Consider the following 18,483-nt stretch of genomic DNA (forward strand, 5'->3'; position numbering starts at 1 on the left):
GATTCTCATATTTTCATAGATTGGAAGTGATATTTCTAATGCTGTAAGTGGCTGTAAGTGTACTAAGAAAAAGAATTTTTCTTACTGGACATTGCTGACAAACCAGTTATTCAAAATGAATCAACACATAAAAGACTGAAATTTGCTACCCCAACACACAATGACTAATGTACTGTCATAACAATCCCATGGGAATCAGTAGGACTGTCAGCACATTCAGGAACCAAATGGCAGAACCAGACCTAATGCATTGACTTCTATAGAATTTCAGCAGTCCTGTTTGATACTCCCCTGTGCCTGAGATCTTTTAACACTGCTTAACAAAGTAGTACTTTGTAAGATTTTAAAACATACTCCTTTCAGTTATTTTGTGAGCTTCCTGAAAGACAATACCCAGCTGATGTTTTTGATTAAATCAAAACTCAAAACTGAACTTCCTGCCAATACTTTAAATGCTGTATTCAGGAAGGAACAAGCCTGGTTGTACATATTTGTTGAGAGAGATGTTTATTTGGGGATTTCTATGTTCATTGTGTTTATTGCTTACTCTTTTTGTATGTTGATATTTTATTAACACATTCTGTATCCAAAGGCAAATCTGTGTTCAGCCTTATGAGATCACTCTTTCTCTTACTTTGAAAATACTGTTCCACCCATTTAAATTCTCTCCTTTCCTGGCTGTATCCCAGATGCCTGTGTTCCTATACCAGTGTCTCACCAGAAAACACCATTTAACATCAATGATGGATTTGACTATCTAGTATAGCACTTACTTCCACTGGTTTTGAGAAGGTGTGTGACTGGGAGCTGCTGGGAAGATGAACACTAACAAAAAAGTATTCCTTTTAAATTTTTATCTAAATCAGTTATCTTTCATAAAAAATTTAACATCACTGTTGTGTTTTACATGCAGATGGATAGAAGAGGAAGTAACAAGAGGTGGATATAAAATTGAAATAGAAAACATGACAGATGAGATGGGAGTACTTGGTGTAGCAGGTCCATATGCCCGACAGATCCTCCAGAAGCTGACAAGTGAGGATCTGAGTGATGGTTCATTTAAGTTTCTGCAGTCTAGACATTTGAAACTTTCTGATATTGCTGTTACTGCCATTAGGATATCATATACAGGTAAGCAATAGAGAAAACAGACTATTATGAAAAGAGGCAGTAAATAAAATTATGTTGAAAAATAAATCTCATCATGTATTCATAAGCAATAAGTTCATCACATTTGATATATAAATGCGTGAGGAAATGCAGTTACATTGATTTTCAAATGTGATCTGGTCAGGGTCTGTGCTGAGTTTTCCAAGACCTTTTTCTCTAGAATACCCTACAGTGTAAATATTTATTTTACAGAACAAAAGGCCAGTTCTGATAACCTCTGTGGTATTTGCTGCAAAACCAACGTCAAGAATTGTTTTTGGATTACCGTATATTAGTGTTTGTCAAGTGCCTTGAAAATGTAACACTGTAATGATGAGTATTTGTTTTTCTCAGTTAGTTTTTATTTTTATGTCTATCTCTACCGCAATGGACTGAATGCAGACCATTTTGAAGCAGCTGAAGTCCTCCTCTTTCTGTTATACTAAATATGATACAATATACTCATTTAATGCTTATTTACATTCAGTTACATTTGCTGTTCACTTGCCAAGCCATCATCTGTTTATAACGCTCTTAAGCTTCATCTCTCATTGTGACTTTTCTACATGACCTTTTCTTACCAGTTATTCTGATCCTCCTCCCTTTCCCCCCACTGCCCCACTGATTTCAGTTAACAGTTTAAATTAGAATAATAATACTACTGCTTAAGATCTAGGCCATAAATCATCTGGTGGTTCTTGCAGGGAATTAGACTTGATATATGACAGCAGAATTGACCCTGGAATGTGAATTCACACTTACAGCATTGATCCCCACTTTTTCCAAGAATAGGACTGCATTTATTAGGATTGTTTCATTATTGAGCTGATGAAACTGTTAATCTTTTTTGTCTAACAGGTGAATTGGGCTGGGAGCTTTACCATAGAAAAGAAGATTCTGTAGCTCTTTACAGTGCAATCATGGAAGCTGGCCAAAAAGAGGGAATTGACAACTTCGGAACATATGCTCTGAATGCTTTAAGGCTGGAAAAGGGTTTCCGAGCCTGGGGGGCAGAGGTCAGGAAATACAATTTCTTTTTTTTTTTTTCTGTTTATTTTCTTTATTTCAGTATGACTATGCAGCTTTTAGTCAGAGCTAGCTCAGATGATAGTATTTGTTCCAGTTTCTTAATTTAGGTTGAAAAGAAAATTTAACTTGAGCAAGAAAAGCTGCTGTAATTCTGAACAGTGTCTTTTCTAAATAAAAAGAACTAGTATACTCCATTGCACTGCTGGCAAAGAGACACTCATTTTGATTCACTGATGTTTTTCCCTCTTGTGTATAAGAAAATTATGAGGGTTTTGCTGGGCTTCAGTATTTTGAAATCAAAGATTTGGCTGATAGATTCTGAAAATATTTTATTTCTGTAATAACTATGTCATAAGAGGCCAATTATTCTTGCTTCGTTATGTATTTGGAACTTTTCCGTTTCCCATTATCTAGTTTCTGCCAAATTTGCTCTCTTGCAATATAGAACTACTCAGGGGGCCTAGAGAATTTGAGGAAAATCAGTATAATTTCTGCTCACCTGAGATTTTTCCTAATTCCTTTGGAAAGGAAAGAAATCAGGAAGGTGAAATAGTGGGCATTTAGGGATCCTTTTCATTTGCCCAGTGATAATTATTTTCATTCTTGCTTCAAATGCTGCCTAACAAATCATTCTCCCTACACCTAATGGGAAGGTGGTAAATAAAATTGGCTTTGTGTTTTATTTTCCTCTTCAACTAGGGTATTCTGCTGTGTTGCAATTAATGTGCATGCCTCAGTTATTCAGTCTTCTTCAGGTTCCATTCTACTTTGAAGAAAAGTCTTGTTTCTGACTGAAATGTGTGTTTACTTTGAATATTGAAACTTAGATGAATGATATACATATCTATACTTTATATTAGGCATAATAGTAGATATTCTATTGAAATCATGTATAGGAAGCATATAGTGTATTCAAATGGAAGTTGCACATATACAATGTGGAAGATACTCACCTAGGACTAAATAGAAGGCTGCATGGAGTAACTAAATAAATTCCCCCCAACCCAAAAGCTATGATATTCCATCATGTATGGATGGCAAATTTGTTTTTTTTTTAACAGATGAACTGTGACACTAATCCCTTGGAAGCTGGACTGGAATACTTTGTAAAGCTAAACAAGGTATGTCTAATTATTTTCAAAGTGTTCTATTATGCCCAAAGATATTCCTTTAAGTGTTTGAAAAGAAAATACAATTAACTATAAAATAAATTAGGCTTAGAAAATGAAACAAGCAACTTTTTTTCACTGTATAGAAGAATAATTACTTTATTAAGTAACAATTTGTTATAAAAAAAAGTTTCATATTTTTCCTTGTTTCTTGCTAACAAAATTATACACTTGGTCAGGAAACTGCAAATACTCAATGTCGTCTACATGAAAAATAATTCTTTGTGATTTATTTTCATAGTGAAATTTGAGTCATGTGCTTTTGTAAACATACAGTATCTACATACAAACTGAACAAGCCTATTCATAATCTGAAAACATTTTACCTATTTATTCTCATTGAAGGAGTTGTCTGTAGGATCATTTTCCCTACCTACCCCTTTGGTATAGCAATTACTGAAAAAAACAATAGATTTTTCAGAAGAACTGCAGACTGACAACTTGGATATGAGTCAAATAGAAGTTAAATTAATATCTTGGTTAAAAAAATAATAACAATTTGTTATTTGTAGAATTTTGAAGAGGTCCTCTGCTCATAAATTGTTCCTGCCTGATTTAAAGTTTAGAGAATGGGACTAGTTGAATTTAAATATGCAGTAAAAATGAGAAGATGTTATTCTATCTCCTTTTACGAGAATCCCCATTTTCTTATATTCATAGTTTAGCAAATCAAACTCTGTTATGGTCTAACAGGTACAGAAATTGCTTATAATTCTCTTTTCTGGTCCACATGAAACCCAAACAAGGAATCCTAACTCTGTCAAATAGAAGACCTTTCCATGAAATCCAGTGAAATAATTTCCTGTGCAGCTCTAATGTCATCTATTGCTACCAGTTAGCCCATCGACTCAAACAGCAGTTGCCTGCACAGTGGATGTGAAGTTTCTGATGTAAAAAATCAGTCCTATACATTTCACATTAGGTGCCCTAGATGAGGGGATATTTCTGACTTAATCTTTTGCCTCAGTTTTTAATCTGTAAAATAGAGGAAGTGCTAATATTTTTACACAAGGGAGATCAAGAAGAAAAAGTATTGTATATAAGACATTTCATCTTTAATGATGCATTGTGATACAGGGACAAATTCTCTTATTTATATTCCCTTTATACCTGAAAGGGTAACAAATCAGATAATAAATGACCCTTGATACTTCTTGCCATGTTATGTGGAGGCACTGTGGAACTGATAAAAGGGATCCCAAACTTTAATTTACAGCTTCAAATAAATAACAAATCTTAAACTTTGGGTAGGCAAGAATTATGGAGGCATGTTGAACCTAAAAAGGTGCTTTTACCTTTGAGACAGTTTCACCCACAGTAACAGGGATGTACCTAGGAAGATGCCTTTCCTCTCCAACTGTTGAACCTGTCTATAGATGTACAAGTTCTTCAACCTGTGCAGGATTGAGAAAGCATTAATTTTTGTCCTAATCTAACATCAATGTGTGCTCTAGCATGAAATACAAGTTCTAAAACTGTTCTTACCCAACTATGGAGCTCATCTAGTGGAAGGCAAAGTGCTCCCAGGGATGTCAATGGCAGTTCCTACATGTAGTGGAGTTAACAGCTGTCTCCATTGGGTACTGTAATTTTGACCTTATCAGAGAAAATGACACATGCAAGGGAAATACAGAATCTTATGGAACAGGATTGTGTTGTATTTACTCATCAAGGATTTTCCCATCTTCAGGGAAAGATTACAGGAGGATGCAATGAAAAATGTTACTGTTACTAGTTTTTCTTTCCACTTCCATTTGATACATCTGTTGAGTGTGGTTGGGGGGGGGGGGTTGTTTGTTTGGGCTGGTTTTTTTTGTTTGTTGTTGTTGGGGTTTTTTTTTATAATCAGGAAAGCAGCCATAAACAAGGAAAGCTGTTGCTTGCCAAGATGCCCCGGCAGAACATGCAAAGGCGCTAACATGCATGAAGCACTTGATTCTTTATTGCTCCACATGCTTCTCTTTGTGGTTGAAATGTAGGGTTGGAACAGCTCTCTGGAGCAGATATTCACATTGTGGATGAATGGGTACGGAATGAATCTCCAGCATAGATGTAGGATGTCAGCCTAAAACATTTGCCAGTTTTGCTGAACTAATGTGAAAAAGGAAATAATCGATGTTTATTTATTGACTCAAATGAGGGCAGTTGTGACTGCATGTTGACACTGCAGAGGTACTTGAGCTAACTCAGATATTGGAATTGGTCTAAACAGTGTAGCATGAAGCGCAATGTGAGATTATTTACTCGGCTTCTTGGCAGCTTGGGACTGTGAGTCCCAGTTCCATGCCTCTGGTTTTGGTGTCCATTTGGCATAGCGTAGACCTCAGCATTCCTTAGAGGCCACCATGAATGAAGACAAGCAAAATACTCTGCTACCATCTGCGCCTATTCCTTAGGAAACTTTCCACAAAAAAAAAGGGCAAACGGAATACAAACTACAAGCAAGAGATACTTAAATCTGTTTGAGGTCTTGGTCTGTAGGGTTACTGACAGGGTTTGTTCCTTTAAGCATGCGCCCCCAACCGGGGAAAGTGCTCATTTCTGTGTAAATTAAAACCGAAATGCACTGTTCAGTTAATTACTAGAGTGCTTCTTACTGTGCAACAAGCAGCTGAAATAGCTCACAAAATGGGCAGAAAGACTTCAGCAAAAGTGAGTTTTGCGTGCTATGTCATGGAAGCTGTAAACCGTTTCTAAACAGAGTAAAGTGAATGAACAACCAAATGCCAAATGAAGGTAATACAATCAGAAGGTATTTCTATTTCCATGAGAGGGCATTCAAATATCTGAGGAATAAATATAGAGTGATGTAAATTCCCAATAAAATCCTGATATTTCTTAGTATTTATGAAGTTTACTGTATTCATCCTCATCAGGTACAAATGGACTAGTATTTTTTTGTAAAAGCTTAAGTAGACAATTATTTTTTTTTCCACGGTCTATTAAGTTATAGCATGACAATACGTAAACCTGTTTCCTCAAGATTTCTGTGGAAACTTTCATTTTATCGGTAAGGCTGAAGAGGTGGTGTTCTAGGTGGTTTCCTCTAGACTCTGATACTCCTTTTTTCTCTAACGTCAGTATTGGTTGCTTCCTTGCAGAGATGAGCAGGATGGGCTGTGATTAAACCAAAGTGGAGGGACAGTAACAGAATTAATTTCTAATTTAGAGTATACATTGTCTTAGTAACTTCACAACAAAATCTGCCTGGTTTAGGGCTGGATGGTTGTTTTTTTTAATACCTGTTGTCTTTGTTTTGTTTGTTCAATTGGTCTTACATTTATTAAGTTAGGTAAGTTGTTAGATAGTCTCATTCACTGATACCTTCATTTCATGAATAAGCACTCTGCTACTAAATATTCAATAGAGTCCTAATGGTCTTTGTGACGGGAAATTGACAGAGTATCTTAAAAAAGTTGCAATTCTTTTTTCTCCCAGCATAATGTTTTAGTTCTGCTGCACATTTGAACTTTCTCAGGTTCAAGTGGTTACAGATATAGTATACCACCTCTGACTGCTTTCTATTTTTCAAAACCCTGGTTTAAATTTAATGACTTTTTCAAATATTATCATAGAAGAAGATAAACAATCACCAGATATTAATTTACTCCAGACCTGTGTTCTATGGCAGAATCAACTACATCTGTGTTTACCTTGCCATATGTATAAAAATTTCATGTGTGAAGTTACAAAGACCTCTCATTCCTGAAGATCCCACAGTCTCCCTGGGCAGTCCATTATAATGATTCACTGTCCTTACACTAGAAAATGTTTCCTTGCTACACTTTAACTTATCACTGATTATTATGCTCACTACCGACATAAAGAAAAAAGATTTCCTTGTTGCAGAAGCTGCTTGTGTCTTCAAAACCTGCTAGCATGCACCTTTTCAGTGTTCTGAAGGGGTTGATTATTTTTAGCCAGTTCAATATTCTTAAAACAGCCTGTTTTTCTCCTGAGAGTAATGGACCATAAGTCCCAATAAAACTTGATGTTAGAGTGAAACATCTCCATATCAATGTGGGTAGCTCACACAAATTAACTCTTTCACAAGGATTTTCCACGTGAACCCAATAGTGCCAACATTCATCAAGAACGTACAGCTACAAAATTCCATAGTTAACTGTAGGCTGGTGACTTGTTTTGCTATATCCAAGGCTGCCATCTCCTGGGCACTCCCTCTGCAGCAGCAGCTCGCTGCGATTTGGCAAGAGAATGCAGTAGATGATGGAAACTCGTGGGGACTCTGCTCAAGTGTGCTCTTCCAGGCTGGAAGATACCATTATCAGAGACAGTGGTTCTTTGTTGAAGCCCTGTTTATTTACTGGCGTAGTTTCTTTGTTGTCCATTCCAAGCTTATTTCCAGATTATACAACACCCAGAATCTCTCTCCCTTCACTTTTTCTTTGGTCTACTCTACCAGCTACTTTTTTTTTTACCTTCTTCATTTTCTGCTCCTTTCCCTGTCTGCTTCTCACTATTTATGTCCCATCTCCACCAACCCTACTCAGTGATGGCCTGTATTTTGATGTCAAAAAATGCTTTTTAGACTACAAGCCCTACCTCATCTTCTGACTTTGGCATGAGATTTCTGAGGTGTCTTTTACTATTACACCTATTAGACACATGAGCATTTAATTGCTTCCTTACTCATTATGAATAAAAGTTGAGTCATGCCCAGCAACTTCACACATGGGTATATGACTGTAAATCCAAGATACAGTCCTTGTGTATTCACCTAAACTCCAGCATAACTACACATAAGTTATCTCATGGGAAACTAAGATGAATTGTTACACTGTGCCTCCATCCTTTTATTCCTTTGTTAGCATTTAAATCATATAGGTTCATGCTCTCCTTTTCCCAGTCATTTGTTTCCCCCCTGCTTACTCCGCCAGAACTGCCCCTCCGTTGTGTCAGACCTACTCATTGTGTTACCATGGTCTAAAGTGATATGTCCTGATCTATTAAAACATTAAATGATAAATCTTTTTAGGAAAAAGGCTTTTTTAATCATTTTACAGATGCAGTTTGGACAAAGAAAAAAAAATACAAGAAATGTTGAACTGGCAAATTTAATATCTTTATCAATGATGTGGATGAGCGGATTGAGTGCACCCTCAGTAAGTTTGCGGATGATACAAAGATGGGCAGGAGTGTTCATCCACTTGAGGGTAGAAAGACTCTACAGAGGGATCTGGACAGGCTGGTTTGGTGGTCTAACACCAGTTGTATGAGGTTCAACAAGGCCAAGTGCCAGATCCTGCACTTCGGCCACAACAACCCCATGCAACGCTACAAGCTTGGGAAAGAGTGGCTGGAGAGCTTCCTTGTGAAAAAGGACCTGGGGCTGTTGGTTGACAGCTGGCTGAATATAAGCCAGCAGTGTGCCCAGGTAGCCAAGAAGGCCAGCAGCATCCTGGCCTCTATCAGAAATAGTGTGGCCAACAGGAGTAGGGAAGTGATTGTCCCAATGTATTCTGCACTGGTGAAGCCACACCTTGAATACTGTATTCAGTGTTGGGCCCCTCACTACAAGGACATGGAGTTGCTGGAGTATGTCCAGAGAAGGGCAATGAAGCTGTTGAAGGCTCTAGAGAACAAGTCCTATGAGGAGTGGCTGAGGGAACTGGGGTTATTTAGCCTGGAGAAAAGGAGGCTGAGGGCAGACCTTATCACTCTCTACAACTACCTGTAAGGAGATTGTAGTGAGGTGGGTGTTGGTCTCTTCTCCCAAGTAATGAGTGACAGGATGAGAGGAAATGGCCTCAAGTTGCACCAGGGAAGGTTTAGGTTAGATATTAGGAAAAAATTTCTTCACCTGAAGGGATGTCAAGCATTGGAACAGGCTGCCCAGGGAAGTGGTGGAGTCACCATCCCTGAAGGTATTTAGAAGACATGTAGATGTGGTGCTTAGGGATCTGGTTTAGTGGTGGACTTGGCAGCATTGGGTTTGCAAGAAATGGAAGAGGAAGAAGAAGAAAGAGTATAGACTCTGCTGAAGAAGGGATAAGTGGCCTTGGGAAGCAGAGAGATCTGAAAAAGGGTGTAGTGATGGAAAGGTATTAGGTATTTGAGAGGGGGGAAGGTTACTTCTTTTTTCCTCTCTTTCTTTCAGTCCCCATTTCTTATGCCTATAACATTTATTCAGTCTACTTTCCCACCTAAATCCTTTACCATCCAAATTAAATTTAGGAGTGGAACCATATTCTATGGTTACTTCATTTCGTGTCCAGCAGGTCATAAACCAGAGGATTTGCTCCATAAATTTATACAAAGTATGAAACACATTAGAAAGAATCTGCTACGATTTTGTTATCTGTATAACCTAGGTCACTCCCAGTGTGCTTGTTGGGCCATGTAAAGAATAAGCACTCAGTGAGCTAGGAATTTTGAGCCAAATAATAATTCATCAGTTGTTTGTATCATGTCAATTTCTTAGAGCTGGTCGTTTGCATACAAGAAGGGCTTAGCCAGATTGAATGAAAGGTGCAGTGTTGCAGGTGCCATACATACTGACTGGCCACATGTCCCTTAGAAAAATGTTTTGTGTGGTGTAAACTGTAGCTTTGGTTTGCTGCAGAAAATGAAACTTGTCAAATATTTGCTACCTGCAGAGGAAAATGATCTTCAGTTATTGCCCTGGTGAGGGGGGTATCATTTGGAGAGTTACCCTAAGATTATTCAAGACCATCCAACTAAGAATAATTAATTTCAAAATATTGCATTGATGCTGTCTCCAGTGTATTGTAACATGGTGGTTATAGCAGATCACAGCAGCTCTTAGTGCTGCCTTACTCAGTTGGGTGGCTTTATGTACATAATTTGGCTGTATGCCCAGAGTCATAAGTGGCATGCCAAATAAATTACAACATTTCATTATTAAGACATTTGCATATCTTTGCTGCCAGTTATTGTTGAATGGATATGACATTTTTCTTCCTAGATACCTAGACTTTATTCTACTAAACTACACGATCAAAAATTTTTTTTGAAAGTTTTATAGATAATTTATATTCTTTTGCTTCCATTAAGCCACAAAGACAGAGGATTAGAATTAGGATCTATATGCCATTGATAGCCAAGCACACTTGAAACACAGTAAGTAAAACTTTTCAGAGTACATCACTGTGCCTAAAAAAATCACCTGATTGGTTAACGTCTCATTAATTCTTTAAAAAAAAAAAGTGTTTTCATCTTGTGCTAGCAAACACATGGTAACTTACTCAAGGTAACGCCTGATGGTGACAAGGGAAGGCAAATATGCATGTCCAATATGATAACAGAGGATAACAGAGGAGATAATCAATGGGCTCCCTTTAGGTATATACTATTTGAAAATCTTAATTGATTTATATTTGTGATATGATTTTCCATTGTAATCTGTATGTTAGGTAACACAAGTAAAAAGCACAACCCATCTTTTTTGGTTTTCTCTTGTGAACTGTACTCAAATTAAAGAATACGAAGCTAAGCAGTAGCTATTGTCTTTATCTTGTATCTAAGAAGTATTTTTATTTTATGTGAAAAACCATTACATCTGCTAAAGCCTAATGCTTTGGGAGCTTATGCTGGGATAATGGAAAGTCTCCTGTATTTTAGGTTTAGCTTATTAGGACTCTCCTTACTCTAGGTAGTAAAAGTTTTACATTGTTACTACATGTCAAGTGATTACTTTTTTTAAAACCACAAGACAGCAAGAGAAACTTTAAATTTGGTATTTGTTTGAGGTTGGAATTGTTTAGGGTTTTCCTTTGTTCCTGTTCTTTTTCTTCTGTGTTTTTTTTTTTTAACCTTCTTTTACAGAATTATACTGTTTTGAATGGTATTTTTATTGCATTATATTTAGTATGACAAACTAAAACAAATAGAAGCAATACCCAAGCTGACTATTTTTCTCCTAGAAACAGGAAGCAGTTGTTATCAAGAATTGCCAGGCTGAGTTTGAATGAATCAGTTTCCAAAATGCTGTTTTGATTGGAATGAATGGCCTCATGCACACACAATCATAAATCAAAAATTAATACCGATAGAAATGTGCTTAGTGTACAACTGACATGGATACCCAAGAACTGTAAAATGAGAAGGCTGAACTCGTCAGATTCATATGGTTAGAATTTCTTAAGAAGTTGCTTTAAATGTTCTAAAAATGTATATATACACACATATTTTTTGCAGTTGTACATCACCTTCTAGTGTTAGGTGTCCCTGCCCATGGCAGGGTGGGCTGGAACTGGATGATCTTTAAGGTACCTTCCAACCCAAACCTTTCTATGATTCTATATATACACATATTTTCATACATACATTTTTATCCATGTTCATATAGTGTTCATATAGGTATGTATGTGTTTATATATGTCCATGTACATATATATACAGACAATTTTGCAGATTTTGTGTGTGAGTATATAAATATTTTGATATTTGTGTATATTTTGCAGAATTTGAATTCTAGGTTACCTTTTGATTATTTTTCCAGGCCATGATTCTAAAAAGACAAGAATATTCTTAAGCTTCAAGGAACATAAAATAACAAACAACAAACCCATTACATGAAATGCCACAAATCCATCTCCACTTAGCATAAGAACTGTATAGTCATTTATTCCAGGTGGCCAAAAGCCTGGCCCAGTTAAAATCAATTGGGTAAGAATTTAATTTTTTATCTGTAACCAATAGGCAAAGAATGATCCAGTGGTATGTAGATTCTAAAGCCTGCTAAATGCTAGCTCTGATGGTTTCCATACCTAAAAGGCAATTAAGAAGTGGAAGCCAAAATTATTTTTGCTGTCAACCTCAAGGTTCCAGTAATTAATGTTTTAACAGGAGTTAACTGTTGTCTATACAGTTAATCTGGAAGTGACCCATAAAAGCAGTACACATCTGTTACCAGGTCATACTCAAGGCTCTGATTATAACTGCTGCATTAACCTTTATGGAAACCGTTTTTCCATTTCTAAATGAGGATTTCATAGAGGTATAAATTAACCAGAAATCTTTAGTTTAAAAAAAACCCAACACATCGACCCCAAACATGAATATTATAATATTTTATAAGGCTTTAATCTCCTTCTATGAGTATGCTCTTACAAGTATCTGAAAACTCCAGAAGAAAGGAGCTGTTCTCTCAGTACAGCGGTAGCTACACCAGTGCTGTGTGATGCAGCATTCCCAAAGTCACAGGTTACAATTCTTTCCTCTAGAAAACTTGATGGTGACTCAGCTGAGGAAAAGGGCACGGTAGCAGAATGCTGTCAGAAGCTGGTTCTGATAGAGTCCTGTCTGTTGCCACTCTTAGTAATGTGAGAGACCTAAAAACAAGAGTTTACAGACATTCATACTGCTGTTTCAGATGCGTTAGTGTATCAGTAACGTCCACATTGGGTTGGTGTGAAGAAAACCAGCTCTATCCTGGCTGAAACCAGGACAGTTGGCAATTACAAGACAGAACTAAAAGGAGACCTAATCTCTTCCAGGGGAGGAGCTGGAAAACAGAAGGACCTCAGGTATATGACATGATATTGGAATACTTGTGATTAGTTCCACAGTTACATTCCTCGAGGCTAAATACCAGATGTTACATTAGCATGTATAGGAAGGAGTCGATTCAGTGCTTAGAGTAACTGTAGAATATTTACTTCCTTGGTATTTCTGTATGTCATGCAAAGCATTTTAGTCTGTCTGTCATGCTGTGGTATAGTCTTACTTGTCCATCAGTGGACAAGGGAAGAGCCACTGATGTCGTCTATCTGGACTTCTGTAAAGCCTTTGACACGGTCCCCCACAACATCCTTCTCTCTAAATTGGAGAAACATGGATTTGCCGGGCGGACTATTGGGTGGATGAGGAATTGGTTGGATGGTTGTACCCAGAGGGGAGTGGTCAATGTCCAGATGGAGATCAGTGATGAGTGGTGTCCCTCAGGGGTCCGTACTGGGACCAGTACTGTTTAATATCTTCATCAATGACATAGACAGTGGGTTTGAGTGCACCCTCAGCAAGTTTGCAGGCAACATCAAGCTGAATGGTGCAGTTCACATGCCTGATGGATGGGATGCCATCCAGAGGCACTTGGACAAGCTTGAGGAATGGGCCCGTGCAAACGTCATGAGGTTCAACAAGGCCAAGTGCAAGGTCCTGCACCTGGTTGGAGCAACCCCCAGTATCAGTACAGGCTGGGGATGAAGGGATCGAGAGCAGCCCTGCTGAGAAGGACTTGGGGTTACTGGTGGATGAAAAGATGGACAGGAGCCAGCAATGTGCTTTCACAGCCCAGAAGGCCAACCCTATCCTGGGCAGCATAAAAAGAAATGTGGCCAGCAGCTCAAGGGGGCTTATAAGAAAGATGGGAACAGACTTCTTAGCAGGGCCTGTTGCGATAGGACGAGGGATAATGGCTTTAAACTGAAAGAGGGTAGATTTACATTAGATATAAGGCAGAAATTTTTCACAATGAGGGTGGTGAAACACTGGCACAGGTTGCCCAGAGAGGTAGTAGATGGCCCATCCCTGGAAACATTTATAGTCAGGTTAGACAGGGCTCTGAGCAACCTGATGTAGCTGAAAATGTCTCTGCAGGGCCTTGGACTAGATGACCTTTAAAGGTCCTTCCAACCCAAACTATTCTATCACTTATGATTTACATTTCTAGTTGGTGTTTCGTTTTATAAATGTTCCTGCATAGCAGAAATGTATTTCTATGAGAAGTGAGCAGGAACTAACAGTAACTTGTTACTGTCTGGTCTAAGATCTTTGCTTTACCTTTTCCAGCAGAATCTTGAAAATTAGATTCCAAAAATAATTCTCACAGTCCCTTCTTTTTCTGATCTGCGCTGTTTTTCATGCTGCGTTTTCCCAAAGGGGGCCATCTATGGTCTTATGTGCAGTATCTGCCTTATCCTCAGTTGATCCCTCTTGATTTTCAGACTTGCTTCGTAACTGGTTCATAAACTGTTTTCCACAACGGCTTACAGAGTCGAATCTTTCAAAGACCAAAAACCCCTCATCACTTTAGTAATTTCTTTTGAGCCTACATATAGACATATGTGAACCTGAACAAGAACTGCAGAAATAAGAACTCATTAATTAACTGCATAATAACCTATTCCAAGTGTAATACTTGTTGCTTGTAATTCTGACAGTGCAATAATTCTCTACAGAAATTAAGGAATATTACCAGAAATAGTATTTTTGATGTCTTCAGCAACATTTCCTGTCTTTTCTTTTAAACACTCATCAAATTAATATAATTTGAGTTTCAGACCTACTAGAGCTGTCACAGTGACCTAAGATCAAGTGTCTTAAAATAGCTTTCCCTGCTACTCATCTTCTCAGCAAAGGCTGGAAAGCTAGAGGACCTTGTAACTGCTATTATGTTTCTTGCCCATGGGCGCAGGCTGGTGTGGATCTGGCAAATGAGTTGAGTACAAATCTTTTGTTCTGCCTGATCTGTACCTCTAAAGAAGAAATGAATAGGCAGAATTTGTAAGCCACAAGTTCCTGGGACTTACTGCAACGTTATTAGAAATAATGATATCCAGCCTGATTACTATTTTATCCTCTGTCCAAACTATCAGCATTTTTGAAAGAGGCTTTCTCTTGGTTCTTGAGGCATTCTGTCAAGGACCATAAAGTTCATAACAACTCTTCTTTCTGTGGCTTCTTTTTCCAATTTATTTTGTACCCAGCCAACTAAATAGGCACGTTGTCTGGGTTACATTTAAGGCTTAGGAGATAACAGCATGAGACAAGTCAGGTGAACCTAGCCGTGTGTCGTGGTTTAGCCCCAGCTGGCAACTAAGCACCACGCAGCCGCTCGCTCACTCTCCCTCCCACAGTGGGACGGGGGAGAGAATTAGGAAAAACCTCGTGGGTTGAGATAAACACGGTTTAATAGGACAGAAAGAAAGAAGGGAACAATAATGATAATACCAACAAAGGAATGTATAAGAACAAGTGATGCCCAATACAGCAATTGCTCACCACCCGGCGATCGACAGCCCGTCCCCGAGCAGCGATTTCCGCCCCCCGGCCAACTCCAGTTTATGTACTGGGCATGACGTCGGATGGTAGGGAATATCTCTTTGGCCAGTCTGGGTCAGCTGTCCCGGCTGTGTCCCCTCCCAGCTCCCCGTGCACCCCCAGCCTGCTCGCTGGCAGGCCAGCGCAAGAAGCTGGACTGTCCTTGACGGCTCAGCAACAACCCAAAACATCAGCACATTATCAACAGTTCCTCATCCCAAATCCAAAACACAGTCTCACACTAGCTTCTGTGAAGAAAACCAGCTCTATCCTGGCTGAAACCAGGACACCATGGCATCAGGCTAGCTCAGTGGAATCAGCTCAACATTATCACAATAAGAACTATCTTATATAACCTTCAGGATTCAGAGACTTACTGATGGCTCCCCTCGTACTTGTCACACCTTTATGCAGTCTGCTTCTAGAAGTATGAGAATCTGCCTGTACTTTTTTAGGCAAGCTGAAGAAAGGAACTGCAAATGATAGTATTATTCTTTAACTAACATGCTGCATTATCCCATAAAATAGTATTTACATACCATAAAACAAGAATGTGGAACAAACCGCCAGCTCTGCAGCCTGGCAGAGACACGGAAGTGGAATAGCAGTAAGTTACTATCATGGTTGCTGATGGCATCAAAAAAGATGTGTGTCCACACAGGGAGGCCAGGGCTTTAGGATTTGGGTGTTGGTATTCCAAGTTTTGTATAGAAACTGAAATGAAACACAGTCTTTTCGCTGTCAATCTGAATGGGGCAGACAGTCTTGGAACATGTCTGACTCCATATGTATTTCTACTACATTTGGAATTACAGATATTAAAAGACTGAGGTATAGAAAAACTGCTATACTCAATAAAGTTACCAATATATAATGTACCAATATAAAAACACCAAGATACGAGATACAATATCTGTCAAAGATTTGATTTAACCTGTATTTCATACAGAATACTTGAGTGACAGGAAAACAAATGAAGACAAATTTAAATGTTTGTATCTCTCAACTTTTTGCAGAACCCAAATAACTATATATCATCATTATCTTCTGCTTTTTTCAGCCAGCAGACTTTACAGGAAAGCAAGCACTGAAGCAGATTAAAGAAAAGGGGCTCAAACGACGACTGGTATATCTCTCCTTGGAAACAGATAACGTCGATCCAGAGGGAAATGAAAGCGTGTGGCATAATGGCAAGGTAAGGACTATAGATCATGTTACAAGAAACTCATGTTAATTCTCCATGAACAGAATCTAACTGTGTTTCAATTGTGAACGCATTATTTTTGTTTTACTGTCACAGAACAATTTGAAGCTATGATAACCATTTTCTAATCTTCAAGCAGGAAGGAAAGACTAGCTAAGTATCTACAAAGAAAATGTGAAATATCATCAGGTTACAGAAACTGGAGTTGGAACAGACTAAAGTATTAACTCATCCATTCCCATGTCCTTCAAGTTCACCATTGTCCTAACAACAGTTTTGCTATTCACTTAAAAGAAATGGAACAACAGCAAAGTTTAGGCCTCCACACTTGAGCGCAGATAACGTGTTGAAACACTCACTAGCAGTTAAATTATTGTATATAACAAGCATATGCATGTGTATAGTGTTTGTTCTCATGAAAACGTAATTGAACACAATAGGAATAAACTCTTTTTTCAAGGAGCAAAAACTTCCCAGTTTAAGATGATGTCACCCACAGTAGAGATTATTATGAACTGCATGACACACTTGAAATTTGCTTGATGTCTGAAGTGTTTATACCAAAACTGGTAGATGAGATGTATAGTTGTTTGTTTTGTTTTTGTTTTTTTTAAGAAAACCTCACTGCATCTTGAAAATAAAGATAAATGTTTGTGGTTTTTTCCAGGTTATTGGCAACACCACATCTGGAAGTTTCAGTTACAGTGCTCAGCAGAGTCTGGCTTTTGCATATGTTCCCACAGAACTCAGCAAAGTTGGACAGAAATTGGAAGTTGAACTTCTAGGAAAAAATTATCCAGCAACCATTATACAAGAGCCACTGGTGCTGACTGAACCAACAAGAATGCGCCTTCAGAGAAAGGGTGAAAGTCCCAAAATATAAACACAGATGAGGATACATCAAACTGTGCAGTAGGAAATAGTTCTATTAATATGCATGAAATTAAGAGAAACAAACTACTCAGATTTGCTAATTACTAAACATAAGATCCTCATTGCTATACATCAGTGAGAAATTTGATGGTGTTACCTTCTTGCTTCCTTGTATGGGCTGTTCACATTAGAGATCTGAGCAGAGTTCATGAACCAGTCAGTATGCGTTCCCCCGTCTCAGTAGCACTTGTGAGCAGAACTGGCAGGGAATGAGTAGCTCCTTGATTCAGCTTGCTCCCAAATTGGCTGGCAGATCTGAATTAATGCAGAAGAGAAAGCTGCCCTTGGTTTTGGCCAGTAGCAAATTCTTCCTCCTCCTTGACAGTCACAGTTAAAGCAGCTTACCCTGGCTTCTGACAACATGACGTCGCAAACTTACCATTAAAATAATATACATCCCAGCAATGATTAAAAATAATAAACTCGGTATTAAAGGCAAACTGAACTGTTAACATTTTTTCCCAGTGTAACACCCTGGCAGAAATTCTCACAGATCAAAATCTAGTTCTTCTTAATGAAACAGTTATAGGAAGGCCATTCTTCATTATTTTGTATGAATCATCTGGTAGATTACATGTAATATTCTACAACACACAGGATGTTATTGCTCAATTTTGAACAGAACCTGAAGTACTGTGTCATGGATTTACTGTTCTAAATCTGAAGAGCGAGACTGAAACCAGAGAATTTCTGTTCTTCCTTTTCCTGTTAATTATAGATGGAACAGCAGTAAGAGCCATATGTTGTTACACAGAAATATTAACAATGAAAAAAATAAAATTGAATCCACAACAGAGGAGCTTCATTCAGTGTTAAATATTCAATAACCAAAATAAGCAGGATTCAGATAATGTAAATGATAGGAACACATTAAATTATTAAAACAGTCCTCTCAATTTCTTAATATGCTCAACAACTCTTTTGAATAAGAGCAATGTCACAATTTCCAACTTAAAAAGAGTAATGCTTCCCTTT

The 18,483-nt window shown here is 38.0% G+C and overlaps 1 protein-coding gene across 1 annotated transcript in view; it reads left to right on the forward strand.

Moving 5' to 3' along the window:
- Positions 1-17,458, forward strand: part of DMGDH (dimethylglycine dehydrogenase) — a gene marked incomplete at its 3' end in the record, with an annotated part of 46,164 nt that extends 28,706 nt beyond the window's left edge. Inside the window, exons 12-16 of the mRNA XM_082013252.1 lie at positions 914-1,131; positions 2,008-2,165; positions 3,240-3,299; positions 16,432-16,566; positions 17,243-17,458. Coding sequence (XP_081869378.1) covers positions 914-1,131; positions 2,008-2,165; positions 3,240-3,299; positions 16,432-16,566; positions 17,243-17,458 — 787 coding nt within the window. The remainder of the gene's footprint in view (positions 1-913; positions 1,132-2,007; positions 2,166-3,239; positions 3,300-16,431; positions 16,567-17,242) is intronic.
- Between the last annotated feature and the right edge of the window lie 1,025 nt (positions 17,459-18,483).

This window comes from Phaethon aethereus (assembly GCF_964289735.1).
Source record: "Phaethon aethereus genome assembly, chromosome: Z".
Lineage (NCBI taxonomy): Eukaryota > Metazoa > Chordata > Aves > Phaethontiformes > Phaethontidae > Phaethon > Phaethon aethereus.